Source organism: Chanodichthys erythropterus, chromosome 19, assembly GCF_024489055.1.
Source record: "Chanodichthys erythropterus isolate Z2021 chromosome 19, ASM2448905v1, whole genome shotgun sequence".
NCBI classification, from domain to species: Eukaryota; Metazoa; Chordata; class Actinopteri; order Cypriniformes; family Xenocyprididae; genus Chanodichthys; species Chanodichthys erythropterus.
Window position 1 is genome coordinate 21,613,092 of NC_090239.1, and position 23,154 is coordinate 21,636,245.

General features: G+C 35.9%; 1 protein-coding gene across 1 annotated transcript; it reads left to right on the forward strand.

Annotated features, from left to right (window-relative positions):
* The first annotated feature begins 5,369 nt into the window (after positions 1-5,369).
* On the forward strand, positions 5,370-18,069 carry nmt1b (N-myristoyltransferase 1b). Its single transcript, XM_067369341.1, has 12 exons — positions 5,370-5,447; positions 5,525-5,633; positions 5,735-5,879; positions 5,951-6,069; positions 15,870-15,961; positions 16,053-16,169; positions 16,248-16,418; positions 16,518-16,626; positions 17,117-17,287; positions 17,382-17,549; positions 17,731-17,868; positions 17,967-18,069. Exons 1-12 carry the CDS (start codon positions 5,410-5,412, stop codon positions 17,985-17,987), a joined length of 1,398 nt encoding a protein of 465 aa, XP_067225442.1. The 5' UTR covers positions 5,370-5,409; the 3' UTR covers positions 17,988-18,069.
* The last annotated feature ends 5,085 nt before the right edge of the window (positions 18,070-23,154 follow it).

Here is a 23,154-nt window from a genome sequence, read left to right on the forward strand (position 1 = left end):
AAAAATGTATAAAGTTAACTTTGGAAAGACGCAAAACCTTTTTTTATTGTTATGTTTACGTTAGTGCAGGTGGCCTTTAGAGTTGCCATGGCAACCGGGAAAACATTCAAGCTGCTTGAGAGGACCGCGTCGACGTTTCTCCGTGTTTCTCGTCAGTTTTATAGCAATAAAGTTCAACAACTGCGTCAGATTGGTTAAGTAACATTACCCACAGTCTACTTTAAGTACTTTTGTTAATATTTTTACCTCTGTGATTTCCTTGATCGTCTGAAATATATGTTAGCAAAATGTTACGTTAGCATAGCATATGTTTTTAATGATACTGAGAGCAAAACGTCTTGAATGCTTTTATTTTATGTTTCGTTGTAGGCTATATGTTTTTATTTATAGTTTGAGTGTATTTCATTATTTTTATTTGGAGTTTTGTTCATGTTCTGTGTGTTTTTCAAAATAAATGAATTGAATTCATTTCGAGTCTGCATTCATCGTTCACAGCTGTTGGAATAGCCTTTACATTAGTTTGGGCAAATGAGGACATAAATTAGGTTAAACTACTGCATGTCCGCCCATAGAAAAATAAATAAATATAAGAATTACCAACTGATGACCAACACACAACTATTGATACACAACGTTGCCACGACGTCGCAGTTACTAACTGGCAACGTCACAAAGTTACGTTGTGGCGACGTATAGGCACCTTTCACTTTTCCGGTTGCCACGACGTAACTAGTTACGTCGCCACGACGAAAGTTTGGTCACCAAATTACGTTGCAGTTACGTAACAGTCACGTATTTTGGTTAGCTGGGATATACATTTGATGATTTATCCATACACAACTCTATACTATAAACACTATAAACACAACACACATGACATAACTACGGGTATTCAGCGTATTGGAGCCTTTAACCATTCAGATTTTATTGTATCAATATTAGGCCTGATGCGGGACTCCCGCGAATGAAATGCTATTTTCGTGAACACAACACTGTCCCGTTTTCACATCTTAACGTTACTCATAAACTGTATTTTATCCTCCTAAGACAACAAAAAACATGTTATTAACATATTGTTTCATGTTTTAAGTCTTTGTTGATCGATTTCACCCACCTGTTTGAACAAACAATTAGTCAGACAAGGATGCTTCCAATAACAGAGTCGCTCTCATAATGGCGGCTTCTTCGCTGCGACTCTCATAGCAAGGCAACTCTCACGCATTCAGCGTGAGACTCACGCAATTGACCCAATTCTCACGCTCTCACGCCACACCCCCATATTCTCACGCAGACTCGTGCAGAATAATATTATATATTTAGTCTGACAATACAGTGGAAATTACAAAGTGCAGGAGGGGGGGATAGTGCAATATCAGTTACACACATAGATATACATATCTCCCAGACAGTAACATAGTGTGGCCCAGATCCGGCGGATTACACACGGACCAGATGGGGGCCAGATCTGAGCCAACACTATCTTGCTCTAAGGGATGGTTACACATTCTTGCTGTGTCCCAATTCGCCTACTTATACTATGCCCTAAAAGTATGTATATTCTGTGAACAAAAAGTACTTACTTTTGAGTGTGAAGCAAAAGAGTAGACAAGCTTTGGGACATACTATCACGTCATACAATTGTGTCTTTTCTCTCTGTCGCATCCTGTCACTGTAAACTGGCCTGTCAATCATCTTACGTCCTCCACATTTCATTTAGCCAATTTCCTACCGTATCGAAGTGAAATGCAGCACGTTGATCTGCCGTCGCGTGTCTTTCATGTGGAGAACTCTCCTCATATTAATGCATAATGGTGCATTAATATGACTACAGGGGGACTTTAAATAAAATATGCAATAGTTTTACTTACCTTGAAACACAGAAGCCCAAACTTAAACAGTGGACTTTTGCTATCAAAATAAATAAATAAATAAATACTGAATAAATGCACTGATATCTACCCCATAATTTAAAAAAAGCCTTTATGTATTGGTACACTAATATTACAAAAAGCTACACAGTGTATGTTCTTGCTAAATTGTTCCCAAATGTAAGATTATGCCTGTCATTAAAGTAATATAAATAGTTAATGTATAATTTGTTAATTTCCTGGTTGTAACCCCTTTATTCCCCGAACTTTATTTATTGTTCCCTTATACCTACACATATGCACTTTATAGATACGCTATAATTACCGAAAGTTACTCTGTAAATTTGTTTTACTTGCGCAGAACTTTCCGGGCTGTAATCTAAATTAGTTATTCAAACTTTAAAATTAAAGATTTTTGTTATGATGAAAAATGCAAAAAAATGCAAAAAAAAAAAAAAAAAAGTAATAAGGGAAACATGGATTTTCCCTGTGACTATTTTAAATCTAGTTTGAAAAACAATTTTATAGGTTTTTAGCACTTTAAACTAAAATTAAGGGTAAACTGTTCTATTAGTGGCTCTGAAACCAAGCCTGAAGTGCTACGCTAAGATAAGTGACCCATATTCTCACGCAGACTCGTGCAGAATAATATTATATATTTAGTCTGACAATACAGTGGAAATTACAAAGTGCAGGAGGGGGGGATAGTGCAATATCAGTTACACACATAGATATACATATCTCCCAGACAGTAACATAGTGTGGCCCAGATCCGGCGGATTACACACGGACCAGATGGGGGCCAGATCTGAGCCAACACTATCTTGCTCTAAGGGATGGTTACACATTCTTGCTGTGTCCCAATTCGCCTACTTATACTATGCCCTAAAAGTATGTATATTCTGTGAACAAAAAGTACTTACTTTTGAGTGTGAAGCAAAAGAGTAGACAAGCTTTGGGACATACTATCACGTCATACAATTGTGTCTTTTCTCTCTGTCGCATCCTGTCACTGTAAACTGGCCTGTCAATCATCTTACGTCCTCCACATTTCATTTAGCCAATTTCCTACCGTATCGAAGTGAAATGCAGCACGTTGATCTGCCGTCGCGTGTCTTTCATGTGGAGAACTCTCCTCATATTAATGCATAATGGTGCATTTTAAAGTTAATGGCCATTCAGATATTTATAAAAGTCTACATTGGTGTTTGCAGATGAAAAATAACACGGATAACATTAAATAAATATTTTCTATCAGGTTAAACTGATTATTAGTCACTCAAACCTCTCAGCTTCGATCACGCATATCCGCCATGATTTGTAGTCTTAACACTTTTTACTCGTGTTTGTAGTTCTAAACTGAATCCTCGTCCAAAGCGCAATGGGTTGTGGGCAATATTAGCCTTTATAGTGTGCACAGATCCACACTTCGAAAATCTACCAGAAATAGTAGACCATCCGGGGACTTTTGGCATACTCTTTTCAACATACTATGCTTTGGGACACACTTATTTTAATCTCACATACTATTTAGGATGGATAGTATGTACATTGGGACGCAGGGATAGTCTCTGATCAGCACATTGTCTCCCCCTACTGTCCACATTAATTAAAGAATTATTCCTGTGACATATACATACAGGGTGTCACATTTGATAACGTAGTCAAGCAAAAGGCTATCTATATTAATTCATATTAATTAATGACAGAGCCGTCGCAAGGGCTGTGCAAAGTGTGCGAGTGTATAGCGGCTCGCACCAAAGTAAACAGCTGACTTGAAGTAAAGCCAATAAAGTTCATGTTTTTGTCCTTCGAACACTAAGAATACTTTAATGCTATAAAACATAGCAAACACAATATTGTGTGACCGTGATTCATGTGCATATTCAGTCAGTGTGGAATCGCACATCAGTTCTGAGAGCTAATTCAGTCCATTATAAATTCTGATTTTGGCCGCCTCTAGAATGGATCAAACCATAGAACTAGCCTACCTGATAAGTACAAGGAAAGACTATAGAATAACACAAGACGTGTCACTCGTATTGTTTTGAATGGGAGAAAGTGTAACGGGCAATATGGCGGAATAAGTCCCGCCTTCTAAATAAGAGCCAATCGGCGTCTGGTAAAATCATCGCGTCACTGCAGCAGCCGTTAGAAGCACCGGTTTCTATAGAAACAAACAGACGCGCGCCTCTGAAACACGTGCATTTAGGTCTGCGCATGAGCTTGATCCAGCCTAAAAAATACAGTTTTTTGTCATGATTCGAGCGTTTGGATAAAACATTTATAAGACAGCTGTTGTCAGATTTCATTGGTGATTTCAAATATGAAATGTAATCATAAGGTTGGCGGACAGTTTTGGAGAATTTGATGTTTCCCCATTTAAAGAGATAGGGCATGATGCAGAGGATGCCCGAGAGGCATTTCAAAGATGGCCGCCGAGTGAAATGACTTGTCTTAAAGGGACTTTGGTACAAGTAAATACGCTGTAGCCACATGTATTTCATTATTTCATGTAGCCACAACAACAAATCGTCACTGCAGCAACAGTAGAGTAGACTGGCGTGAGTGGAGGTGGGGCTAATTTGCATATGCATTTATCCGTGTATATTAAATTAGGCAAGGTTGTTACATTCAAGCTATTTTAAGGCATGAAGAATTTTTTTCACTTGATTTTTTTTTTTTTTTTAAATGTCATTTTGGTAATCAAAGATGATTTTTAAGGGATAAAATAAATGACTACAGGGGGACTTTAAATAAAATATGCAATAGTTTTACTTACCTTGAAACACAGAAGCCCAAACTTAAACAGTGGACTTTTGCTATCAAAATAAATAAATAAATAAATACTGAATAAATGCACTGATATCTACCCCATAATTTAAAAAAAGCCTTTATGTATTGGTACACTAATATTACAAAAAGCTACACAGTGTATGTTCTTGCTAAATTGTTCCCAAATGTAAGATTATGCCTGTCATTAAAGTAATATAAATAGTTAATGTATAATTTGTTAATTTCCTGGTTGTAACCCCTTTATTCCCCGAACTTTATTTATTGTTCCCTTATACCTACACATATGCACTTTATAGATACGCTATAATTACCGAAAGTTACTCTGTAAATTTGTTTTACTTGCGCAGAACTTTCCGGGCTGTAATCTAAATTAGTTATTCAAACTTTAAAATTAAAGATTTTTGTTATGATGAAAAATGCAAAAAAATGCAAAAAAAAAAAAAAAAAAAAGTAATAAGGGAAACATGGATTTTCCCAGTGACTATTTTAAATCTAGTTTGAAAAACAATTTTATAGGTTTTTAGCACTTTAAACTAAAATTAAGGGTAAACTGTTCTATTAGTGGCTCTGAAACCAAGCCTGAAGTGCTACGCTAAGATAAGTGATCATTGTGTGTGGGTGTGGAGGGCAGCTGATTGGTAGGTACTCACAATGAAGGCTAGGCGTCTCCCTCTTGCCCTTACAGCACATTAAGATAAGCTCATATAGCACAAACACCCACAACTACACATTGTTGGCTGCACCAATGCCTGAGAACACTTTCATGGCTAAGCAGAAAAGCCTGTAAGTGCGCTATTCATTGTAATTGTTTCTCTGTTTTTTATTTCTATTTTATTTTAAATTGTACTGCTTTTATACAGTGAAAAGAGCTTAGAGGAAGACAGGAGAGCTGAAGGCAAGAAGAAAAAGACAAAGAAACACAGGGACCAAACATGGGCTAAAGAGGGGCGACGGGATCCTTTTGAAATGGTAACTTATAATTTACTGTATGTATGTCTGTCTGTGTGTAGCTATTTTATGAGGTATGTGAGTATATTTACCTGTTTCTTATCAGTTGAATTTGTTCCCAGCTGGACTCTCTTCCTGAGGAGAAACAACAGGAGATTCAAAAAGCCCTGCACCTGTTTTCTTTTGTTCAGGGGCCTCCAAAAAATCTACAGGAGGCTCGTAAGCACACATACCGCTTTTGGGATACCCAGCCAGTTCCTAAGATAGGTATGATGCACAGTGTGCAGCTAGAAACAACATAAACTTTGTGCATCTCTATAAATGGCATTCTCTTTTAGATGAGGAAGTGACATCACACGGACCGATTAAGTCAGAGATGCCCAATGTTCGAGAAGAGTCATATTCACTGCCACAGGAATTCATTTGGGACACACTCGACCTGGGCAACCAGGAGCAGGTGAGAGAGAGGACTTTTTGAACCAACGCAGTCCCAAAATTATTTATTGAACAGAAGTGAACAAAAATGTCCTTGAAATCCAGGGATGGACAAAATACACACATTAGCTAAAATGTAAATGCCTTGATGAAATATTACTCTAGTAAAAGTACTCATTTTAATTTTCTAATGTAGTAAAAAAAACAACTTAAAGTATCAAAAGTAAATAAATGATAAAGACTACCCTTGTCATAAAGGAGTATACTTGCTAATTAATTAATTAACATCTGTAATTATTACAGAAGTAATATACTTTAAAAGAATATGCATATGGTGACAGTATATTGAATGTACTGACAAGTATTTATGGTGCTGTAAGGTACAACTTTTAATTTGACTTTTTTAATTCAACTTTTTAAAAGTGTAATTAAGTGTTTTAAGAAACATGAAAGTGTAGGTCTATAAGCACACTTAAGTGGCCATTTATTCTGCAAGTACAGTAAAAAATAAAAAAAATAAAATATAATAATATGTACTCAAGATTTCAAGTACATTGTAAGTGCATATTCAATACAATTAAGAAAACTTGTTTTTGCTCTTTTACTCCACCTTCTTGCTCAAAATACCTGTTTTAAGAGAAAACTATCCGATGACCCTGTCAAACAAATAGGATAGAGCTTAAATAGATTACTGCTGAGGCTTACATTATTATGAATTACTACAATTCAACACACACAAGCGATGATGATCATTTTTCGTCTTGGAATGAAGTGATTTGGGTTAGTTCACCCAAAAATGAAAATTCTGTCATTTATTACTTACCCTCATGCCATCCCTTGTGAAAAAAAGTGTACTTTAGTATACTTTTATAAAGTGTACTTATTGCACAAATAATATACTTTAAAAGAACACACTTAAGTGTGAATTAAATGTAATGTTTTCATCGCTTAAGTGCATTCTATTTCTAATTAATTTCAAATATATCACAGATTAAGTTCATATTAAATGCAATAAATTTAACTTTAACTTTTTTTGAACAACTTAAATGGGACTTAACTTTTGAACTTTTGAACAACTTTAATGGGACAGCTTTATGATAACCTTCATAATTACTTCTAGTATCTTTAAAATATAGTTGAAGTACACTGCCCAATGTACGAACAAGCAATTAATGTGAACTAAAATATATTTTAATATCAGTTTATCAATACACTTAAGTGTGAATTAAATGTAATGTTTCAGCCGCTTAAGTGCATTCTATTTGTGATTAATGTTAAATATATCACAGATTAAGTTCATATTAAATGCTATAAGTTGAACTTCTGAGTGATTTTTTTTAAAAGCACTAAAGTAGGACTTTAATACAATTTTTTATGTACTTTGAAATATGGTAAAAGTCTACTTCCGAATGTAATGAAAAGCAATTCATGTGAACTTAAATATACTTTAATGTAATTTACATGTTCACTATTATATAATTTAATACATTTGTAATTACATTATTTGTTATTACATGTAATAATGAAGTTACAATTTAGTATATTTCAAAATATTACAATAGAGTTGCTGATAGTGATTGAAGCCTGTGGCCAAGATGTTTACTGTTTACTGATAATTTCCTCCACTTTAATTAACAATGTGAAACAAATATGAATGAACGTCTGAAGGTATGTTACAAGATACAGTACAACTGATCCATAACATGTCACACTCATGTGTTTCAACCGCGGAAATACGTTAAAAAAAACAGCTTGTAAACAATGTGACGTAACGTTACATTTACTTCAGAAAAATCATATTCAGCATAAACTCATTAGTCAGCTATAGAGAGGAGCATTCTGCTAAATATATGCACCACGTTACATGTTCATTATAATTTTATTTTAAATATATTTTTTTTATAATTCCTTTATGTATTTAACGTTTGAATAAATCATTTATGACAGCTACAATTTAAATGTTTATATTTCAAAAAACAAATTGGAGTAGAAATATGATTATGTAATTCTGAAGTTTACATAATCATAACTTTATTATAAAAAACATAATTGAGTATAATTTTAGTCTTGGATATATAAATCAGTTAATTTACACCTTTAATTTTATAGTAATATAGTAACAAGTGACTCCCTCTTATAGTTTACAGCATTATTTGAGAGATTTTTTTTCCTCAAGAAAATATGCCATTTACTGTATCTGATATACATCCAAAATAATCGATATTGTATCGAAATCGAATAGTAAGCTCGTGAAAAGAAATCAAATCGAATCGTGAAAATTGTGTCAAAACCCAGCCCTACTGAATACTGTAAGACTTAGCTGAAAAATATAAAGCATTTATTTAATTTGTTTCTTTGTTCTATATGCTTATAATTTGTTCATTATTTTCTGTGTGCATGCACTCACCTAACTGACCCTATCCTCCTAAAATGATTAATTCTTTCCAAATAGAGCTATTTAAGTCATCTGGTGATTTTTTTTTTTTTTTTTTTTTATCCATATCGCAATATATACTGCAGAAAAAATATCACAATGTCATTTTTTTCCAATATCAAGCAGCCCTCAACCAAATATTATTAAACTATTTCAATTATAAATGATGTGGTAGTTTTGATTCGGTATTAACTTTGATGTGCGATGTATTGCAATATAATATTGTTTCACAATGCTCTCCCACATATTTTGCTATTATAACTGCACTTATTTCCGTCGTTGGTATAAGTGGCAGTGGGTGGTAATAGCAAAATGGTAGAAGACTATAAGTTTCTTGTCTGATAATGTTTATTTAGTCATTCAGCCATCCTGCACCCTGAACCACTGTAGGCAAATCACCCTAACACCTTGCAGTATTTGCAAAATATTAAGAATTTTAACAATAAGAGGGATCATAAAAATTAGCATTGTATTTGTGTTTTTTATTTAGTACTTCCCTGATGAAGCAGTTCATTCTGCAAGGTGTAAGTAAACTTTTGACCGCAGCTGCATCACCAAGATTAATTACCTCAGTCATCAGGACAACACTGTTGTAGAATCCTGGGAGAAGCTCCTTCACATTTCCCACAAACACCAGGATTCCAGTGACCACACCATCTTCACTTACACTGGCCTTTAAAAATAGAGAACATTTTATAAACATTTTTATTCCTACTTTACAAGGAATTAAACATAACTTTATCAATTACACAAATATAGATAACCCAAGACCCAAGCAAATTGAGGGGTTTTGCTTTGAAAATAATAATATCATTATATATAAATATATAATGATTAGATGGGGATTTGTAAGTGCACAGGGAATTTATTACTTGCAAATAGAAAAGATTCAAAGCATTTAAAAGCTATAAGGACAGTTGATGGCAGTGTTTTAGCTTGTAGTGTGTGATCAGGGTGGCTGAATTAAAGGTGCCCAAGAATGCTTTTTCACAAGATGTAATATAAGTCTAAGGTGTCTCCTGAATGTGTCTGTGAAGTTTCAGCTCAAAATACCCCATAAATTTTTTTTTTTATTATTTTTTTTAACTGCCTATTCTGGGGCATAATTAACTATACACTGATTTTGGCAGTGCGCCGCCCCTTTAATTCGCCAGATCCCTGCCACACGAGCTCTCGACTATATTACAGTCTATGTACAAAGTTCACACAGCTAATATAACCCTCAAATGGATCTTTACAAGATGTTTGTCATGCATGCTGTATGCATGCTTCGAATTATGGGAGTAAAGTATTTATTTTGATGTTTACATTTGATTCTGTATGAGTTTGAGGCTGCCCTAATGGAAAAAAAAGTATACTAAGTATACTTGCAGCAAGACTAATTATTAGTATATTTCAAGTGTGTTAATGATTAGTTAATTTAAAGTGTGTTATTTTGAAACAACTAATTTTGTACTAAGTATATTTAAGTTGAAATTAAGTAGTATTAAAATACAACTTTAAGTATATTTAGTACACTTTAAGTATATATCTGTGTAGGGACTAATTACATGCTTGATTAGTGATATTAAAGTGTACTTAATTTTTATTATAAGTATACTTTATTTGTGTTATAAGTATATATTTTTTGTTACAATATAAATTGCATTATAAATATACTTTATTTGTGTTATAAGTATACTTTTATTTGTGTTATAAGTATACTTTATTTCTGTTATGAGTACACTTTGTGTTATAAGTACACTTTATTTGTGATTTAAGTGCATTACAAAATAATTATGAGTGTCTTCACCTTTGGCTTATTCCAAATACTAAAAATTACCCACTTTGCAGTCAATAACAATACACGTTGTTATTACTTATACTTTGTATAATATAGTCAACATTTAAAGCGGATCAAAACCTTTAATCAAAGTTGTCCTAACTTTTTTGATCCACTTCAAATGTTGACTACTGTACTTTGAATTACATAATCTCACACAATACAGTTGTGCTACTATTTAAACAGTTTAACACATTTTCCCAAAGTTGAATGCATTTGTTTTCAAGGCCATTCAATTAAATAAAATATAAGAACATCACTAATGAAGAGACATATTTCATTGACAAATCCAATAGTTTTTATTTAAACTTAATATAGATCCAACATAACTTACCATGTTTTTCATTAAAGAAAAAACAAATATTGGACCATGGTGACCCTCTATACACAAATACAAATTACACATATTCCATTTTCTGATGAGCTTCTCATTGTGTCTGATGGCGTAAAGAACAGCATCTGTTGACAGAATATACAAAGAAGACACTTTATGTTCAACCCTTTATTCACGTTTACAATAGTCTGTCTAAATCCTACATTGAACCAATACTATTTTTGAACAGTAAATGAGGATTAGCAGCAGGGAACTGTATCAGAATGGCATGTCGATGTTGTTTTCGGTACATAGTCAAGCATAAAACACTTTATGAATTAATATCATACAGAATACGGGCCGATTTGACCAATCATATGAATGTTTTGGTGCTGCATACAAACATGTGCCATGAACCACCACACACAAACTCAAAAAGGAGATATCAAGCCGAAATATCGCTCTCAGTTTGTTAAAGAAAATAAAATAAAGTTTGTTAACTGGTAGACTACAACTCACCTCCCAATAGAGTCTGGGAACGTGACGTCAGCAACGCATTGCATTCTGGGACTTTAGGTCACGGACAGTACAGTAGAGACTGGGAAATAATGGAGGAAGATGTTAAAATTTATATTATACAGTTAAAAACATATTAGAATGGTAAACGCTGGCTGTGTTATTAACTATCTGCATATACTGACCAGCGTGGAAAACGGATGTGAAATGGAGCGCCATTTTGTCCCATTTTCGGGACATTATAAAAAGCTTAACGTGGCGTAATGTAAGTAAACATCATACTAATAACCCAGAATTTGAACGCAACGCGTTTAACTTCACGTTAAACGTTCTCCTCCCATAGAAACTATGTACAGCAAAGCAGATGAGCCCAGAATATGAACAGAACCCGTCTTATTACACGTTAAGTCACTGTCCATTAAGTGTTTTCTTTATGAGAGCAAAATGCTTTTGTTAAATGTGCTGCATTCATATTCTGGGCTCATCTGCTTTTCTGTAGTAAACACCAAACTAATAAAGGATACTAAGTTTTGTTTGTCTTAGTAAATTAAGCCACGTTAAGCATGCTATAATGTCCCTCATTTTCTGCCTTCCAGCTTAGAAACGACACAATGGTGAAAGTGAAACTCAATGAAAATAAACTTGACCTAAATGTGGCTTTGTCATTTGTATTTATTACAGATTCATAACTTCTGATCTGTTTGAATATGTACGTGCTCACGCCATTAATAATGTACGAAAACACGTTTAGAAATGTCATTTGTGAAATAGCTCGTTGCAATCACTCTCCGTGTTCATAAAGCAGCACATCTTTGATTCATTGTTAAGCTTATCTCGGTAAGAAATCATGTATTTATTCCATTTAGGTCCAGTAAAACTTACTTGGTGTAGCGACTCCACAATATAATTAATTTCAGAGCTGCATTACAGATGGTCATGCTGTTATGTTATCCCTTAATGCTTTAACATGAAGAAATCAGAGCGATATATGATGATATGCTGGCTGAGATCAATCTATATTGTGTTTATTGTTTTATCTGGCAGATATATCGGTGCCACTTAGTTATTAAAAACTGCAATAGAGAAATCACTTTGGTCCTGTGTGTGGTCCGATAGAAGGCGTCAGTATGATTTCTATGTGTGTGTATATCGTGTCCTGGCCACACGACTGAGCGATCGAATGAACACAAGAGATTCAAATATAAGTCCATTTATTCTCAGCAAGTACAAGCAGCTCTTTAAAAAAAATAAAGTAAACAGTCGTTTTTTCATCTGGTGAGTTGTATTTACCGTCATTGTACGCTCCTGAGCGTGACCTAAAACATGGCGGCGACTACCCAGAATGCAACGGGCAGTGACATAGTTTGCCATGCTCTATAGCAGCACTTTTCTCCGGTTCTTTCAGGATCGCGTAGGCCATTAGATTAGCCGGTTGTCGTCGCCATCACGGTCAGTCTGCGATGTCACCTGATTGAACTGGTCAGAATCCCCAAGATTGAGCGATGTATTGCGCTTTCAGTGTTTTATTAAATAAATCATACATTGCGACATTATACTTCACCTGAGTGACTGAGCGAGTAGATTCAGACGACAACCGTGACGTCAGCTGCTCTGATTGGCTGAAGGCAGTGAGCAACAAAATCTGATTGGTCACAGACCAAGTTGAAGAGACATTTGAATATTTTTTCACATTACTTGTGCTGCTGGTGTGTTGTTTAATATAGATTTGTGTGTACGATTGTAAAATGATACTGCCAGTGTAAACTTAATAAACATTTACACATATTTGGAAATTGTATAGGCTACACTGCATTTACTAAATGGGCTTAATGCATTCATACTGAAATAAATAGCACAAGTAATATAATGAATTCCAAGGATGAAGAAGTAAACTTAAAAAATATACTCAAATTTAACATTAGATACACTACAACTTCAGGATATTAAATAATGTATTTTTTAAATATACTTTCAGTGCATTGTTACAATGATCATTTTCAGCACACTGTTAAAATATACCTTAATATATATTTTTATAAAGTGCAAATAAATACACTTTTAAAAAATAAACTGAACTTACACTTCAAGTATATTTTTCTAAAATATATTTTTTTGAAAATATACTAAAGTACAATTATTTTAAAGTGTGTTAAAAGTTGCATTGTGAAAATATGATACTAATATACTTTTATATATTTAATGATAGTACATTTTTTGTTAGCATATTTGCAGTGTACTATAGAAAAAGGGAATATATTTAAAATACAATAAAGTATACTTTTTTCACTAGGGTGTGCTCTGTGGCTAACGCTACACTGTTGGAGAAATTTATAAAGAATGAAGTTGTTTATGAATTATACAGACTGCACTTTTAAAAATGAAAATAGCGACGGCTCTTGTCTCCGTGAATACAGTAAGAAACGATGGTAACTTTAACCACATTTAACAGTACATTAGCAACATGCTAATGAAACATTTGGAAAGACAATTTACAAATATCACTAAAAATTATAATGTTATCATGGATCATGTCAGTTATTATTGCTCCATCTGCCATTTTTCGCTGTTGTTTTTGCTTGCTTACCTTGTCTGTGCACAGATCCAGACGTTAATACTGCCTTTCCTTGTATAATGGCTGGCATTTATGCAAATATTGGGGTCATACACATTAATGATCCCGACTTACGTAACAGTCGGTGTTATGTCGAGATCTGCGTGTTTTCCGGAAGTCTTTTAAACAAATGAGATTTACATAAGAAGGAGGAAACAATGGGGTTTGGTGAGCAGACAAAACTTCTTTTAAAAACATTAAAAATCTTAGTGGTTCCAAACTTTTGGACTGTGTACTTGCATGATTAAATTTCTGTTCAAGTTGAAGGTCAAGTTTTTCTAATTCATTGTTGTAGTTAGACTGTGTTTACAGAACTTGACTCATTCACCTAACTAAAAGTCAATTATTTTATAGTTTAGTCTGATTAAAATTAAATGTAGTTTAACTGAATATGAATTCAAATTAATTTTTATGTTAAACTTTTGCTTGCAATTAATGCAATTAAATATGTTTAATCAACTTAGAACAACAATGATATTAAAAGTATTATACACATATGTAAAGTACAGCACTATTGCATTAAGTATCACAAATACAGCACTCCATAAAAACATTTTATGTCAAATATTATGTAGAAAACTGACACTAGTCAAGTTTAGAGCAGGAACTGGTGAAAAAAATTTCAACAATAAGTTGTACTGGATTATACTGTATAAGCAAGTGTATTGAAATTCAAGCAAGTGTACTAATGCACACAGTATATATTAAAGTCTAAGCACATTTAAAATACATTAACAAATGTAATTTTGGACAACACACTTAAGTTGAAATTAAAATAAATAATTTTTCATGTGCTTTAGTATAAGTCAATACATCAGAATAAGTTTACTTATTTAAAACACTATAAAGTCATAATTAAGTAAATAATTTGTGTATTTTTAAAAAGTGCTCTTAAGCATGTTTAGAAATATTGTCATGAAAGTGTGCTTTAAGTAAAGTAAATTAGACATTATTACAAAGTGCATTTTTAAAAAAGTCTTAATAAATATTGTCATTAAAGTGTACTTTCTGTAAGTAAAACTTAATTAGACATTATTACAAAGTGCGTTTTTAAAAAGTGCACTTAAGCGTGTTAGTAAATATTGTCATCTAAGTGTACTTTCTTTAAGTAGAAGTTAGACATTATTACAAAGTGCATTTTTAAAAAGTGCACTTAAGCGTGTTAATAAATATTGTCATTAAAGTGTACTTTCTTTAAGTAGAAGTTAATTAGCCATTATTACAAAGTGCATTTTTAAAATGTGCACTTAAGCGTGTTAATAAATATTGTCATTAAAGTATATTCTATTTAAGTACACTTAAGTGGCCTTTAATTTTAATTATATTATATTATCTGCAAGTGCACTTTTTAAAAAGTATACTTCAAGATTTTAAGTACACACAAAGTACACTTTCAATACAATTAAATGCACTTCTTTTTCACAAGGGATTCCACACCCGTATGACCTTAATCTTCAGAACGCAAATTAAGATATTTTAATTGAAATCCGATGGCTCCGCGAGGCCTCCATAGGAAGCAATGACACTTCCTCTCTCAAGATCCATAAAGGTACTAAAAACATATTTAAATCAGTTCATGTGAGTACAGTGGTTCAATATTAATATTATAAAGCGACAAGAATATTTTTGGAGCGCCAAAAAAAAAAAAAAAATAACGACTTATTTAGTGATGGCTGATTTCAAAACAATTCTTCAGGAAGCTTCGGAGCACAGTGAATCAGTGTATCGAATCTGCTGTTTGGAGCACCAAAGTCACATGATTTCAGCCGTTGGCAGTTTGACATTCTATCTGAATTATGATTTGACACACTGATTAATTTGTGCTCCGATGCTTCATGAAGCAGTGTTTTAAAAACAGCCAAAATATCTTAATTTGAGTTCCGAAGATTAACGAAGGTCTTACGGGTGTGGAACGGCATGAGGGTAGTAATAAATGACAGAATTTTCATTTTTGGGTGAACTAACCCTTTAAGAGACTCACTCCAACCAGATAATGCTCTATGACCCATTTTTGCATCTCTGCTCACCAGTTGGGAACTACATACTGCAGTAAAAGAAAAACAATTATTTTTATCTTCAACCCTGTAACTAGCTTAACTTTCTTAACTTTCTCTATGTAATTGTAGCTGAGAGAACTTTGTGACTTGCTGAATGAAAACTACATGGAGGAGGATGACAATACACTTCGCCTGCACTACTCTCCACAGTTCTTGCTCTGGTGTGTTTGATCTCTTGATATATAGTTACATCAGTATGATCACAAAAAACTGATCTTGTCATTTATCTTTATATTTTTACACTTAATGCAGGGCTCTATGCCCCCCTGGAGGGCAATCACAGTGGCACTGTGGAGTCAGAGTAAACTCCAGTCAAAAACTAGTGGGATTCATAAGTGCCATTCCTGCTACTATTGAAGTATTTGACACGTAAGTGCAGAATTTTCTCATCTGGTTAAAATTATTTAAATAATTTCGGTTGATGTAAATGACAAAGATGTGTCACAGAGAGCTAAAGATGGTGGAAGTGAACTTCCTGTGCGTGCACAAAAAACTTCGCTCAAAAAGAATGGCACCAGTCCTAATCAAGGAGATCACCAGACGTGTCCATCAGCAGGGTATATCTCAAGCAGTCTATGGCACCAGTGCAGTCCTACCAAAGCCTATTGCAACCTGTAGGTATGATGGATATTTCTCTTAGTCTCCCAGACCACCACTGCTGTTTATTTGTGGTATTGTTTCAAACTAAATTCCATTATTCTTTATGGTTGTTAAAAGGTACTGGCACAGATGGCTGAACCCACGCAAGCTGATTGAGCTGAATTTCTCCTCTCTCACTCGTAACATGACCCTGCAGCGTGCCCTCAAGCTAAATCGGCTTCCTGAGGTCAGATTGCCCCAGTCCCTAATTTTTCCTGCAAAAAAGTTTCAATTCTGAGTGTCACTGAGTATTGATTTATTATCTCAAAGAGTACTGATGTGCTTTGTAAAGTAGTTAAATGTTTTACAATGTTATGGCATGATTTTAAATTAATTTGTTTTTATAAGGCAAACAATGATTAACAAGAAAAGAAATATTAATATCTTTCAAAGAATCATGGTAATCCCATACTGACTGAAAAAAAAAAAAAGTTTTGTAGCTAGTTTAGGGCAGTGGGTTGCAACCCTTTTGACTTCAAGTCCCCCCATCATCCACAACAATATTTTTACAGGTTTGTTTTATTTCAAGTTTATATTGGTTCTTTTTTTTTTTTTTAAATAAAAAATAAATATAATGACATTGCCTCTGTTTGGAGTCCATTTGGAGACTTGAGAGAAAGTTTGAACATCCTTTAACTACCCTAATAATCTCTCTCATACTTTATCTATAACAACAGACAACAAAAACTGCTGGCCTTCGACCCATGACTGTGCAGGATGTGCTAGTGGTTCAGGCTCTTCTGAGAGAACATCTAAAGGCTTTTCATCTCTCTCCTGTTCTGACCCTGGAGGATGTTAAGCACTGGCTTCTGCCTCAAGATGGTGTGATTGACACATATGTTGTGGAGGTCAGTATGATGAAAAGGACCTTTCAACTCTCATTCAGACATCTAGCTGTCATGTACTGCATTAATATCTGTATGCTCATATGTCTGTATGCAGAGCATGGTCGGTACAGTAACTGACATGGTGAGTTTCTACACACTTCCCTCTACGGCTCTGAACCACCCTGTGCATAAAGGCCTGAAGGCAGCCTGTGGTTTCTACTGCATCAGCAAGGCCACTCCGCTGCTGCAGCTAATGGAGGACACCCTTATCATCTGTAAAGCAGTAAGTCAAAGGACATATCAACACAATACAGCTGACTATCAATTTTGCCTCCATATGAAGATATTTACTACCCATCGTTTCACATCCAAACTACCCTGACCTGTAGACTCATTATGCTTATTTTAAATGTATTGTTTGTTCTGATCTCATGATTTCTTGTGCTCTATATTTGTCTGTTCAGAAGGGGTTTGATGTGTTCTCTGCAGTGGATATAATGGATAATAAAGCTTTTTTGGAGCCACTTAAATTCAGAATGGGAGCTGTACACAAGCAGTATTACCTCTACAACTGGAGATGCCCTGAAATATCCTCAGACAAGGTGATCAAACAGTGTGTGATAGTTTAAACAACTTTTTTTAAGGTTTGAAGGAAAAGTGATAGATTTAATAAACTAATTTTGTGTATTCTATGTTTCAGGTGGGCGTTGTGCTGAAGTAATGGCATTTTGCACCACAAATGTGCAGTGAAAAGATAAGCACAAAAGTCATATAACACCCTTTTCTTCGATATTAAATAAATCCTTATTTCTCAATTTGAAATTTGCATGTGTTTTTTCTTTTTTTCTTTTTAACATTGAAAAAGTTCTACATTGTTTTTATATGTTACACAGACATTTTTAGGTCTTAGTAACCCAATTCTGGCAGCTTGAACAAAACACAAAACAGATGTCAGTACTATAGTGCTGCTCATTTAAAGCAATATAAACTCAAAAAAAAAAAAAAGATTTATTTTATTTAGGATTCTGTATTTTAAAGATAATTACTTAGGACACTAAAGAGACCTTTTTTTGAATGCTGATTTAGTAAATATATTTTTCCCTATTACACAAAAACAGTCTAGCACAAAGTATTTTACTACAATACAGTGTGAAAAGACTAGGGCTGCCCCCTATTAATCGACTAAATGTTAGTGAGACAAGAAAAGGCTTATGCTGTGTTCAAGACTTCCTGGGAAGCTCATATACGAGTTGGGAAGTCGTGTTTACTACGAACTCATGTGTGTTCAAGTCTTTCGATCTAATGAACAAAAGCTCATGCAATTTACATATGAACGCATGCACCGAAGATGATGGAAAAACACACGGAGAGCAGCAGCATTAATTTCTGCTCTGACAGCCGCAAGACCAGGCCAAACGCAGTAAGTGCGTGTTAGAAATCAGGAATGGTAAGAGAACATTGTGCGTGGTATGTTTTTCATCTTCAAATCAAACTTTTTTAGTCGACCAAAATTTTATTAGTCAGTTAGTCACAGGGGTAAAAAAAATCCACAGGAAATTAAGTAACGCAGTCTGTGTAGGACAGATCGTTAACAGTGGGTCCAGTGGGTAATTACAGTATGTTGGGCAGGAAATCCAAACGTTTGCCTATCATCATCGACCTCAAATATGGCTTATCGTTTGAAACATGTAAGCAGAGATGTGCATAAATAAATGAAATGTATTTTATATTTTTATTTTAAATACCTCAATTGAAATGGTTTAAAATAAAATAAAAACTGTGTGAGAAAAAAATAGTCATTTGAATCTTGGGGGAAAAAAAAAAAAAAAAATACACCTGAAATTGGCCATTCATTGAAGTACCACTATTAGCCTGAAATCTGTTGTGGCAGTGTTACGAATGGAGACTCAGGCAGGAGATCCAAGTGCAGCATTTATTTACAAGTGAGAGTGGTCGTACAGGCAGGGTCAATCAGGAGCGAACAGGAACAGCAAGGAACAGGCAGAATCGTGGTCAAGGAACAGGCAATGATCAGGACAGGCAGATATCACTCACAGGTCGGTATACAAGCAAGAGGTCGAGGCAGGCGGCAGACAGGGATAAACAGGGTAACAGTCCAAACGGTAACAGGCAGAACAGACAGGGAATAAACGCTCAGAAATGACACACAAGGAAATCAAGACTTAGCGGTGAGGTGGTGTGAGTGAAAGTCCTTTATAGTCCTGATAATGAGCTGCAGCTGGGTGTGGTGATTAGTGTGGAGTGATTGTGAAGTGAGTGCAGGTGATGAGCAATGGAGGATCATGGGAAATGTAGTCCGGGATGTGACAGGAACATGACAGGAACAGATGGTGATCGTGACAGGCAGAATGGAATCCGATTTCCAATTTTTTTTTTTTTCATGAGATTGATACTTTGCGATAAGCTATTTAAAGGAGGGGTATTTTCACCTGTGCAAAGTCTTGTAGGGACTGAACTGAACGCAGGGAATGGAATAACAGACACTGGGCTGTGGTCTGGGGCTGGAATAGGCTCGGGACTGAAGTTTGGTTCTGGAACGGACTTGTGACTGAACTCTGGGGCAGAAGCAGAGATGATGAGAGGATGTGACATTTTGGAGACAGATCGACTGAGCAAGAGTGCATATAGGATATATTGCTCCAAAGTGCACCTTTTCATATCCCATGGTATCTTTTAATATAAATGTTCATCCAAACCTCTATGAAAAATGGTATTAAGTACCGTATCTTCTGGGTTTACCCTGGATGCCAGCTCCATGAAGTCGCCAGCGTATTCCTCAATGGGATGGCCATCGTGATTGAGGGTGAACAATCAATAAGGTGGAGAAGCAGGCTCATAGTTATAGTTGTAGTATTAGTTGTTGTTGGTCTGATCTTCTGTCACAGAACAGAAGGATGCAGACAAAGGTGAATCAAACAGAGTTTATTGAGACACACAGAATGTAAAAAGGTAAGTAACAAAGTTGATAGTTGAGATGATATTAGGGTCATGATTGTTCTTATCTGCAAACAGCAGGTGGAGATAACCAGTGACTGGAAGGCTGACTGGCCTGAAAAGAAGATGATCACTGAAGACTGAGGAAGATTGAGGACTGGACAGTTAGAGATGGAAGCACACAGTTAAGTATCCACCAGTAGGTATGACAGGTAGAAAAGTCAGGCTAGTATTGGGTAGTAGCGACGAGACCAGACAACTGAGGTGTGGATAGTGACTGCTTATAAAGGGAGTGCTGATGAGTGAGTGCAGGTGCAGAAAATCAGTAATCTGGTGATTAAGGAATGTGAGTAGGTGTGAGCCAGAGAGGATGATGGGAAGTGTAGTGCTGAGGAGACGGGCATAGTGAATGGAACTGGTGACAGGTATATATGGGACGCAGGCATGTCATGTCAACGGGGTCCATTCAATGATTGGGAGGGTTAGCAGTCTGGTCACTCGTGTCCAGCATTTAGACCCTTTAGCTTAAGTGGAACCATTGTATGTTTCATTGTGAATCTCTCACATCAAAGAAAATGCCGGAGTCTCTGGAGTGCAAATGGCCAGTTTCATTAAAGCATGGCCATTAAATGCATTCTTGTTTTCCTTGCTCCTATTACACACTGAGGTTCACTGGCTCTCCAGAGGTCAGGTTTTACACCATCTCTATGAATTGAGTTCAGAGGTGAAGATGTTTCTTGTTGGTGCGAAGTCCGACCTTGAGTGGTACCTGGACGAACCCCTATGGGTGGTGCAGTTGTCATACCTTGTAGACATTTTTGACAGGTTGAATTTGTTGAACACAATGATGCATAGGAAAGATGCCAACATCTTGCTTCTTTCAGACAAAGTCAGTGCATTTGTTGGCAAATTGTATCTTTGGCATGATCGACTAATTAATAAAAATGTTTTCCAGCTTCGCTGACTACGGAGCTGTTGTGTTGAGTGTTCTGTGGCCAGAAGGGGGAGTTGTGTATATAACAAATTGCCAATATAACAAATTGGCAACAAGGATGGTGGCTTCGGTCTCTGCTCATGCTCCATTTTTACCCTGCCCAGGCGAGCCTACCCTTCCCTTTACGATTTGGCAATAGATTTTTGAAAATTACCTCGCTGTAATAAATGCTTCTGCAGATGGATGGACTGATGCTAGATGCCGTGCGATCCTCTTACATCTGTATGCCCGCTTTAGTGACGCTAGGCAAGGTGACTACTTCTGCTACATTTTACATTGTCCAGGCAGGTTCCGTGCTATTAGGCTTGGACTTAATAAAGGCTCTAAATTACCAGTTGGCGGGAAGAACAGTGGGTACTCTCACCCACTGGACTGTCACCCACTGCCGCACATCGAAGAGCTGTTTGCAGAAATGCATAATGGAATGGTGTTTTCACAAATTGATCTGTCTAACACATATCACCCATTGCCATTACACGAATACAGTAGATATTTAACAGCATTCATTACACATGACGGTCTATTCAGATACAAATGAGTTCCGTTCGGGCTGGAGTCCACAGCGTCCGCATTTCAGAGGATTATGCAGACTGTACTGAAAGACTTGCCGGGTGTACAAAACAACCTGGATGACATATAGTTGTCTGGGGCAGCTCAAAAGCTGAGCATGACGAACGCCTCAGGACCGTGCTTCAGCGACTCGTGAATGTCGGCCTTCGGCTTAATTTTGAAAAGAATACGTTCAACCAGCCAAGTATTCGTTATTTGGGTCACATAATTTCCAAGGATGGTTTGTGCCCAAATCCTGATCATATCAAAGCCATTTCAGATGCTCCAGCCCCAGCTGATCTGCAAGCTCTCCAAGATCCAAGATTGCTTGAACGCTGGCGTCCACGGATGCCTCTGATTGCGGATTAGGAGGTGTCTTGTCACAGTTGCACCCAGACAACACTAAACGCATTGTTGCTTTCATTTCTCGTACACTCTCAGATGCAGAAAGAAAGTATTCAACAGTTGAGAAAGAAACACTCGCTTGCATGTGGGCTGTAGAGTGATCGATAACATACCTGTGGGGTCATCGGTTCTCACCGTGAACCAGGCCGTGAACTACGCTACTGCAGACAAAAGGTGTGAACCAGACTAAGAGAAATTTATTGGTGGTCACGCATGGACGAGTTAGTATATTCAGTCATTGCATCATGTGTTGCTTGCCAATCACCCGACAAAACTGCCAGAATACATCCAGCTCCTATGCAACCCGTTAAACTTCCCAAGGTCCATTTCAAAAAGTTGCAGTGGATATTGTGAGGCCGTTCGAGAAAGAGAGGAACGACTGTCGGTTTACCATTGTTTTGGTGGATTATTTTAGTAGATGGCCCGAAGTTGTGTTTTCCGCACGTTACTGTAACCACTGTGACGTCATTCTTGGCCAGTGTTTTCTCCCGTGAGGGGAATTCTATCACAACTGTGACTGATAATGGTCCCCAGTTTGTATCATCTATCTTTAGAAATTTCCTAAAGGAACGTGGGATCAAACACATCCGCTCAAGCGTCTATCATACACAGGCAAACGGCTGTGTTGAACGCTTCAACAGGGTGCTGAAAAACTGTGTTCAGTTAGCAGATTTACAACAGAAACCATGGAAACCTGAAGTGACAAGGATGCTGCAGATTTATAGAACGACTCCACATGCCACCACCAATGTGACTCCCTTTATTGAATATCTTCAGATATTGATATTGAATATCTTACTGATCCACAGTAAAGTTGACTACAGGAAGGTTCGCAAGAGGCTGGCAAAGATGCAAGAGTAAAGTAAGCAATACACTGATGAAAGGAGAGTTACTAAATGGCTTAGGGTTCGCATTCATATAAACCTCAGCTGGTGAAAAAAGGGGATGTGAGATTTCTATGCCAGTGTTGGTGAAACGTGAAGTT

Excerpts from the sequence above, each read along its gene's own strand:
- nmt1b (XM_067369341.1), top strand. The coding sequence starts at position 5,410 with ATGCCTGAGAACACTTTCATGGCTAAGCAGAAAAGCCT. Across the intron at positions 16,419-16,517 it reads AAGCCTATTGCAACCTGTAG|GTACTGGCACAGATGGCTGA; the intron begins GTATGATGGATA and ends GGTTGTTAAAAG. Across the intron at positions 17,288-17,381 it reads TTGACACATATGTTGTGGAG|AGCATGGTCGGTACAGTAAC; the intron begins GTCAGTATGATG and ends GTCTGTATGCAG.